Source organism: Heterodontus francisci, chromosome 19 (genome assembly GCF_036365525.1).
Source record: "Heterodontus francisci isolate sHetFra1 chromosome 19, sHetFra1.hap1, whole genome shotgun sequence".
NCBI lineage: Eukaryota > Metazoa > Chordata > Chondrichthyes > Heterodontiformes > Heterodontidae > Heterodontus > Heterodontus francisci.
Window position 1 is genome coordinate 79601915 of NC_090389.1, and position 9703 is coordinate 79611617.

The window sequence follows — 9703 nt, forward strand, 5'->3', positions numbered from 1 at the left end:
TGTGAAGTTGGTGGATTGAGGCACACTAAGTAAAGGAAATCTGTCTCTTTTCTGTGCTCTATCTGACTTGAGAAATCTTAATCCTAATAGAATGCAAAAGGATGAATGTGTTGCACTCTGCAGACATCCTTCCAGGTGAGCTTAGCTTTTCAACAAACTCCACTAATTAGTAGCTCAGAAACTCTTTAGTAGAACACTCATTCACTGTTTTGGGTTCCTAACAACATTCCCACTTAGCTTTCCTTCTCTGCCAAATTGTGCTTAGCAGACCCTTTAGAGGGATTCTTCTGATATGAAGTCTGTTTTCTTTTAAGGAAAAAAGTCAATTAAATAAGTTTGATCCATCTGTCTAGTGTATATTCCCACAGGAGAGTGTTTTAAGTATTCCATATTTAAGATGCTGAAAATTGATTATTTTAATCTTCTCCAGGTTGAACTGGCACTTTGGGACACAGCAGGACAGGAAGATTATGATCGACTTAGGCCTCTCTCCTATCCAGATACAGATGTTATTCTAATGTGTTTTTCTATTGATAGTCCTGACAGTTTAGGTAAGAATGTACCTTTGTTATACTGGCTGGAAGAGCATTTAATCTCACTCCTGTCCATTTGGTTATTTTTTATTTTAGTTTTGAGACATCATTCAAGTTTGCTTAGTTAGAAATTATTTCCTTTTTTAATGAAGGGTAATATTTTAACAATAGTACAAGAGCGTTTTAAGGAAGTTAAAGCCTATTAAAAAATACAATTCTAAAGGGGGTGCAGGAGCAAAGGGATATGGGGGTATATTTGCACAAATCATTGAAGGCTGTAGGGCAGGTTGATAAAGCATATGGGATCCTGGACATTATAAATTGGGGTATAGAATACAGAAACATGGATATTATGATAAACCTGTGCCTCAACTAGAGTATTGTGTTCAGTTCTGGGCACCGCTCTTTCGGAAGGATGTTGAGGCATTAGAGAGGGTGTAGAAAAGATTCACGAGAATGGTTCCAGGGATGAGGAACTTCAGTTACATGGATAGGGTGGAGAAGCTGGGTTTGTTCTCCTTAGGGCTGAGAGGAGATTTGATGGAGGTATTCAAAATCATGAGTGGCCTGGACAGAATTGATGAGGACAAACTGTTCCCAGTGGCCAAAGGATCCAAAACTAGAGGACACTGATTTAAGGTGACTGGCAAAAGAAGCAACTAGAAATGACATGAAAAGCTTTTTTACGCAGCGAGTGATTGGGATCTGGAATGCGCTCCCTGAGAGTGTGGTGGAGGCAAATTCAATCAAGGCCTTCAAAAGACAACTGGGTAATTAACTGAAAAAAAAATTGCAGGACTACGGGGGAAAAGATAGGCGTGTGGGACAAGGTGAGTTGCTCTTGTAGAGAGCCGGCATCGACATGACGGACTGAATGGCCTCCTTCTGTGCTGTGACCATTAAATAGATAATTGAAGTGAATTATGATGCCACATTTTTGAGAGATATATATAAGCCATAATTTTAACTATATAATGGTTTTACAATTGAAAAGTGCCCAACTACCACTTTTAATTTTTTAACAGGTCTGGAAACAGACTTTATTATTCATTATCTTGTAAAGTAATATCTGTAAGATTAACAATTGGTGTGCTGACTAAAATCTTGTTTTGCAGTCACACTACAAGTAGTGTATCATGTTATTGGCTTTCATCCTACTTCCATGCAGAGGTACTTTTGGCTGTTCTCTTCAGCTTTTTACATGTCATTTCAATTTAGTGGTGTAGTTAGTCTTTGCATGACTTTTTTTTACTAGTCTTCTGAAAACATTGTTAGGAATCTTCCTGACATTGAAGGCTTTTGTGTGTTACTTGTCTGGGAATTGGAAGCTGCCATAACATTGTCAAAACTCCTTTTAAAATAAAACTGAGAACACTGTTAGCTTGAAAAAACATCATGGAAGTCTAGGTTTTTAAAAAGAAACTTTTCTCTGAATTTGCAAGGAGAGAGACACCTGGGTTGGGTGGGTGCTTGAATATATGTTTGAAGGCAGCAGGACAGCTTAACAAAGCAGTTAATAAAACATGTGGAATCCTGGGCTTTATAAATAGAGGCATATGGTACAAAGGACCGGAAGTTAAGCTGAATCTACATAAAACACTAGTTCATCTCCAGCTGGAGTATTGTGTCCAATTCTGGATACTGCACTTTAGGAAGGACGTGAAGGCTTTGGAGTGGGTACAGAGAAGTTTTACTAGAATACTTCCAGGGACGAGGGATTACAGTTAAATGGATAGACTGGAGAAGCTGGGGATTCTGCTTGGAGCAGAGAGGCTAAGAAGAGATTTGATAGAAGTATTTTAAATCATGAAGGGTTTAGAGAGTTTCTCTTTATTCTATTTCCAGAAAAGGAAAGACTTGCATTTGTATAGCGCTTTTCATGACCACCGGATGTCTCAAAGCCCTTTACAGCCAATTAAGTACTTTTGAAGTGTAATCACTGTTGTAATGTAGGAAGCATGGCAGGCAATTTGCGCACAGCAAGCTCCCACAAACAGGAATTTGATAAAGATCAGATGATCTGTTTTGTGATGTTAATTGAGGGATAAATATTGGCCAGGACACCAGGGAGAACTCCCCTGCTCTTCAAAGTAGTGCCATGGGATCTTTTAGTCCACCTGAGAGGGTCTGGGTCTAGTGTCTCATCCAAAAGATGGCATCTCAGACAGTGCAGCGCTCCCTCAGTACTGCACTGGAGTGTAGGCCTTTGGTCTTTTTTTGTGTTCAAATCCTGGAGTGGGATTTGAACCTGGAACCTTGTGACTCAAAGGCAAGGATGCTACCAACTGAGCCTTGGCTGATGCTAGCAATGACTGAAGAGTCAATAACAAGAGGGCACAGATTTCAGGTGATTGACCTGAAAGAATCAAGAGACGACATGGAACCTATTTACACAATGAGTGTAGGATTTGGAATGCACTGCCTGATAGGGTGGTGGAAACCGATTCAATCACAGCCTTCAAAAGCGAATTGGACAAAGACTTCAAGGAGAAAAAATTGCAAGGATATGTGCAAAGAGCAGGGGAGTGAGACTAGCTTGGATGGCTCTTCGAAAGAGCTGACGCAGACTCGGTGTGCCAAATGGCCCCCTCTTGTACTGTATCATTCTATGGTTTGATGTTATAAAAGTAAAATATACATGTTTTAATTTTTTTTCTCTCTGAATTAGAAAATATCCCAGAGAAGTGGACTCCAGAGGTGAAACATTTTTGCCCTAGTGTGCCCATTATCCTTGTTGGGAACAAAAAAGACCTGAGGAACGATGAGCACACACGAAGGGAACTGGCAAAAATGAAGCAGGTTAGTGGAGAGCAATAGGAAGAAATGATGAGGATCATTACCATCCTCTTTTAAAAACAACGAGTTAATGGTTCAGGTTGAGAGTTTAAATCCGTTGCGATAAATGGTGCCCACACAGAATAACAACTTATCGGGCTGAATTTAGTGAGCCCATTTGGAGCAGGAATGGAAACATGGCGGGTCGGAGAATAACGCTGGACGTATCCACCCGGAAATCCAATGTCATGACATTGGTTCCGGATTTAGTCAGCGGTGGGAAAGCGTCAAGGCAGAGTTGCCACCCCGAAGCAACAGGGTTGCCATATGAATTGTACAACAGTTAGATATAATACATTTGCATGAAATTTAAAGTGATTCAGTGGAGGGCTTAGAATTAAGTGGATGACGGGCAGCCCTCACATGCCGTTGGATTCCCAGCCATTGAAAGGTGGCAGCACCGAGGCAAAGCTTCAGTGCCACGATGTCCAGTACTGGATAGGGGAAGAGGGGGGAAGCGAGGCCATTGTTGGCCTGCAGTGCTGTGTGCTCATGATAGACAGATTTTTGGGGTCTCAGGGAATCAAGGGGTATGGTGGCCGGGCAGGAAATTGGAGTTGAATCCTAAGATCAGCCATGACTATATTGAATGGTGGAGCAGGCTCAATGGGCCATTTGGTCTACTCCTCCTATTTCTTGTATTCTGCATGGGTGGGCTTGGTCTCAGGTGGTCGGCATGGGTGGCCATACTGTCGGATGAGAGGGTTGGCTATCGGCAAGGTTGGGCACTGAGGGTCATCAACATGGATGCCGAGTAAACAAAAGTAATGATGCCACAGCGACCGTCGCTGCAAGGACAGCGCTCTTGGGCCGACTGATCACCTGGCATGGGCCTCATATAGCCTGTCTTTGTGGACTGCTGTGGCATAATGCAGTGCCTCCGATGTAGAGAGGGCCAGGAGGCAGCCTCACCTGCCCTCAAAGCTCATCAACGAGAGCAGCAGCAGCCAGCTATGCCCAAGAAGGGCCCACCCGCACCAGAGAGCGTACCGGACTTGCCTCAGCTACCTCCAGATGTCCAAGTGGCATTTTCAGCGAAGACTGCAGCTCTCCAAGGAGTCCATCACCAACTTGTGCGCCATGCTTCAGGACGAGTTGCGACCTATGGGTTTTGGTGGTCACTCTATGCCAGTGGCCCGGAAGATCACAGTGACACTTAACTTTTAGGTGTCTGGATCTTTCCATGAATCCATGTGGGATCTCCTAGGCAGGAGCCCACCGCTGCATCAAAGAGGTGACCGATGGCCTGTTCAAGAGGGTCGGCGACTATGTGCACCACCTGACTAACCCTGACGGTCAGGCGAAGAGGGCTATTGGATTCAGGACCATCGCTGGATTTTCCCGGGTGTGATCGATTGCTTGCATGTGGCCATCAAGGTTCCAACGGACCAGCCAATTGCCTTCATCAACATGATGAGCTTCCATTCCATCATTGTTCAACGGGTCTGTGACCTCTGGTGTGTTTCCTGCAGGTGTGTGCCCATTTCCCTGTAAGCAGCCATGATGCCAACATACTTTGACGGTCCCTATACATCTTTTCAAGCCCCCCACTTGCCTTCAGGGATGGATTTTTGGGAACAAGGGCGACCCATTGAAGATATGGCTACTGACAGCTATGAGGAACCCTTGGACTGCAACAGAGGAGTGGTACAAGTCATTGGGCTGCTGAAGATGAGATTGCATTGCCTAGATCGATCCGGTGGAGCCCTGCAGTATGCCCCATCAATGGTCGTGTGTATCGTGGTGGTCTGTTGTGCTCTGCACAATCTAGCACTGCAGAGGGGTGAGGCCTTGCCTGAAGAGGACACGATTGATCGCCACTCCTCAACTGACGAGGAGGTCGCGGAGGAGAGTGATGAGTAGGCAGCACTGATGTTGAATCCCTTGCACCAGAGCCCAGCCATGTTGAGCAATGGGCCAAGGAGGCAAGCGACAATCCCATATTTACCTGCTTCCAGCCACCACGATGACCTCTGAGTGCAAGCAATAAAGACTTATCTAAAAGCATTTAGTCTGTCGCCTCCTTTCTGTTTGGGTTCCGTGCCTAGTGCTCAGCTTAACCACGCGCTCTGGCCCAAGTGAAATGCTTACCAAAGGAGGGCTGTGTCTACACTGGGAGCTCACTAAGAGAGGGGTGAAGTCAGCATCTCTAATAAGGCATGAAGGAATAAACATCTTCCACAATGAATGTTAAATTCAATAATGAGAAAACTTTATAACAGAAAACAAATGGCAAATTTAAAACACCCGTGAGACCCGAAGGGTGGTTTTCTTCATACCGTTACGAATGCTTCTATGAAGTGTGACCCCTGCAATAGCAGCTAGGCTGCAGGCAGGCTGCTGATTAGCTGCCCCTTGACCTGTGATGACATCGGCGGGCGTCCTCTGGTTGCCAAGGCCTGGAGGCTCCCAGCTGACTGAGGGTTGCCTGCACAGGTGCAGGACTCTCCTTGTGCATTGCAGCTACTGGAACTGGGCTCACTAGCGGAGGGGTGGGGAGCCACTATGCACACTGAGTGCCCTGAGGGGAGCTCCCAGTTGTGGAGATCAGTCTCCCTTCCTCCCTTTCAAGGCTCACTTGAATCTCCCAGCTTTGTCCTTCTCTCGCCTTGCCACTGCTTCATTGAGCTCATAGCCAAGGTGATGGTGTGTAGGTCAGCATACATCTGTGGGATCTGGTTCTCCATGAGGGTTGCCAACCTCATTATGGAGGAAGCCATGCTTGAGAATGGCAGCACTCAAGGTATAGTTGGACCCCTCCATCATCAACTTATGGCTGCGCATTCCCTCTGGCATCTCTGCCAGATGTTGCCTTACCTCTCTCAAACTCCAGAATGCCCTGTGCCCTGTCAACATCAGAGGCTTGTCATCAGCCTGGGGCTCAGCTTGGGCCTGGCCACCAACTGTCGACCGACTGCGTGGCCTCAGCTGTCTCAACCTCAGCCGGCTATCACTAGTTTGTGACCCTGATGCTCAAGCCGAGCATAGACCCACCGAGGTGAAAGTATCTGCGCTGATGGTGCACCGTCTGACTGGTCCTCCTCAGGTTTATTGCTGTTCCCGTTCTGATGGAGCCTCCTGTGGATGCCAACCTGCATGAGAGAATGCAAATGTGTGGATTCGGCAATGCAGATCATGTCATGATGTCCATGCGTGATGTGGATCTCCAGAAATCTGTTGGATGTTGATTGAGTACGATCCTTGCTGTCTTGCACAGAGACTGCAGTCTCACCTCCGCTATTCAGTGGTTGCCCTGGCTCCCCGTTAACTCCAGTGCTTCATTCCCAGCTGCTGAGAGGCAGTATATCTGTAATTCCTCTGCCAGTCCACAAGTTCTTTCTGTTGTTATGGGCCCGCTTGTCCTGCAAGTGGAAAGAGGGAGATAGTCATACTTCACAGGAAGAGCTACAGGACAAGTGTGCTAGTGGCAGCCCCACATCCCCTGCTGGGGTTTCCTGTATGGCTCATCCTCACGTCAGCTCTCGGGGGAAGTAATGGGTGTGAGTAATGAAAGTAGGTGGCTTGTGGCTGAGATGCAGCCATGCATCTGGCAGGATGAGTTGATGGCTGCTCCCCATGTCGTGCTGCCTCCCACTTCGCCACATGCAATCCTCAAAAAAAAAAAAGAGTGGTATGTAGCACTCACCTTGTCAGACTGCAGGAGGTCATTGACTCTGTTCCTGCACTGAAAACATGTCTGGGGGGGTGACCACATGGCTGTTTACTGTTACTGCAATTTCCATCCAGGCTTGCTTGGTCAGGTGGGAAGACTTCATCTTGCCATCGCTGGGGAAGTGAACCTCCCGCATTTCTCTGACCACCGAGAGAAGAATATCAAGGGAGGCATCGCCAAACCAGGGAGAAATTGCCTAACCATGGGGCCACCCTCTTACCTCTGCTATACTGCGGTTTCCTTGTACGGGGTCCAGGAGTCACTCCAGCACCAGTTTCAGCAGTAAACAGAAAATGACTCAAAGGCAAGTAATGAAGGCAGGGCTGCAGGGCTTTAAATATGGCGCCAGCACCTGCTCCGGAGTCAACCAATGCTGCATTCAGCGTCTCAAATCCCACCCCCATCGCGTGATTGGCTGGGCTCCGCGCCTCCATTATTGTGTGACGAGCAGTGATGGAAACCATTTCCAGGTCCGCTGCCGGAAGCCGTAATGGGAACACTAAATCCAGCCCATTGTTTCTCCTTCAGACACAAGTTTCTTCTAGCACCCCACATTCTCTGCTTTTACTTCGGTCTTGGGCTCCGTGTTGTTTTTGGTTCATTTTTATTAAACGTAACAATGAAGTTTTGTTTTTTTCACAATGTAAGCTTTGGCTGATGCTAAAACAAAAGGCTTTTGAGGTTGTTTATCCAGTGTGTATTTTTTTCCACTTATTTTGCAAGCTGATTTTTCTACAGAGGGGGAGCTTCTAAGAGAAGTTGATCATGGAGGGCCTGATGCGCCTGATGGTTTCACGTAGTTCTGGCATTGTTCTGGGAACAGATTGCCTATCCACTGAGTTCCCTGGAATGATACTGCGGAGAGACGGCAGAGCTATTAAAAAAAAAAGGGACTGTTGGGAGAATTGATCCACACCCAATTTTCAGCATACAAAACTCCATGCTTTGCGAAAACTTGAATAAGTTTAGTGCTTTTTAAAAAATAAAAATACAAATCTATCCTACTAATGACTACATTTAATAAACCTTACCTTTGGCAAGTTGGGAATGTGTAGGTAGTAACTAGGACTAATTTCAGCTTTTCTTTTGTAGGTTAACCAAGTAGATTATAAATTCTACATTTTTGTGTAATATTTTTGAAGTTGTCCTTTTTTTTCTCTCTCTCTCTCTTCTACAGGAGCCTGTAAAACCCGAAGAAGGTAAAGAGATGGTCACTAAGATTTGTGCATATGGGTACATGGAATGCTCAGCAAAAACTAAAGATGGAGTGAGAGAAGTTTTTGAAATGGCCACACGGGCTGCCTTGCAAGCTAAGCGCACCAGGCATAAGGCTTTTTGCAGTGTTCTATAAAGCAAAAATGCAAGCCAAGTGTACCCTACCACACACAGTCACTTGATTTTTTTAAAAAAATCTTGAATTGATGTTAAATTTAGTGTCTTGATTATACTGGCCTTTCATTTACCTGTAATACAGTTTCTGACAACTCCGTTTGCTATCAACATTTAAAAGCCAACCAAGGTTTTTCTTTTCTAGCTCATTGATGTACTGATGTATAGCTATGGTCGATTTTACAATATGCATGTATGCACCTAAACTTTGGTTAGCCATTACTGTAACTTTTTTTTTTGTTGACCTATCTACGTTACATGATCAACAGGTGCCGCCTCACTGGTAGGAAATAGCACTCTGTCAGCCTGTATTGCTCAACATAGAACCAAAACAAGAATTCAATTTGCCATCACTGTTTATAGATGTAGCTTAATTCAACTTTTGTATAATTGGATTTCATAATGCTAATACTGTAGCCGCTACAGAAATTTTTAAGTGTATTGGAAAAATAAAAGTTGAATTCATTTGTATAAAGCTTGGTAACTTTCTGAAACTGATAACTCATGGAGATTTTAATTGAGGGAGGGCCAAGAGTTCGGGAAAGGCAGATGGTCTCGGTTCTCGGACCTTGCTGATTACGTGAATTGCGGTTCAGCTTGTGAGAAGTAAAGCTGGCAGCAACTCATTAAACAAATTGGCATTGTCAACAGCACCATGCATTCAATGCCTTCTATTTATCATATGTTAGTATATGTACTACCTGCCTTTATGTTTTTTTTAACATTGGAGATATATCAGAGGTTCTGAATGTACCTCACTTGCAGTTTAATGGGTGTGGTTTTTTTTGGCTGTATCAGTAAATAGTTACCAGCAATACTAATAGCAAAATAAAAATCAGTTTTTAAAAAAAAAGTCTATTCTTTACACTTTCTGTAAGTGTTCTTAAAAAAAAATGAAGTGCCAGTGTGCCATCTTCTTTGCACTGTTCAAGTAATTTTTAACCCTTAAACTACCAGAAAAAATTGAGTTGGTTGCTTTCCAATGCTTTCAGCTGACACAAATGCATATTATTGTAATGAAACTACTAAAACATCAGTAGAATTAGAACATTACAGCGCAGTACAGGCACTTCGGCCCTCGATGTTGCGCCGACCTGTGAAACCATCTGACCTACGCTATTCCATTTTCATCCATATGTCTATCCAATGACCACTTAAATGCCCTTAAAGTTGGCGAGTCTACTACTGCTGCAGGCAGGGCGTTCCACGCCCCTACTACTCTGAGTAAAGAAACTACCTCTGACATCTGTCCTATATCTATCACCCCTCAACT

The 9703-nt window shown here is 44.6% G+C and overlaps 1 protein-coding gene across 4 annotated transcripts in view; it reads left to right on the forward strand.

Annotated features, from left to right (window-relative positions):
* LOC137380236 (transforming protein RhoA-like) overlaps positions 1-8905 on the forward strand; it is a 51050-nt gene extending 42145 nt beyond the window's left edge. For all 4 annotated transcript variants that reach the window (XM_068052072.1, XM_068052074.1, XM_068052073.1 and 1 more), the window contains 3 exons: positions 431-551; positions 3202-3332; positions 8219-8905. In XM_068052072.1, the coding sequence (XP_067908173.1) occupies positions 431-551; positions 3202-3332; positions 8219-8392 (426 nt within the window). In that variant the 3' untranslated portion in view covers positions 8393-8905. The remainder of the gene's footprint in view (positions 1-430; positions 552-3201; positions 3333-8218) is intronic.
* The last annotated feature ends 798 nt before the right edge of the window (positions 8906-9703 follow it).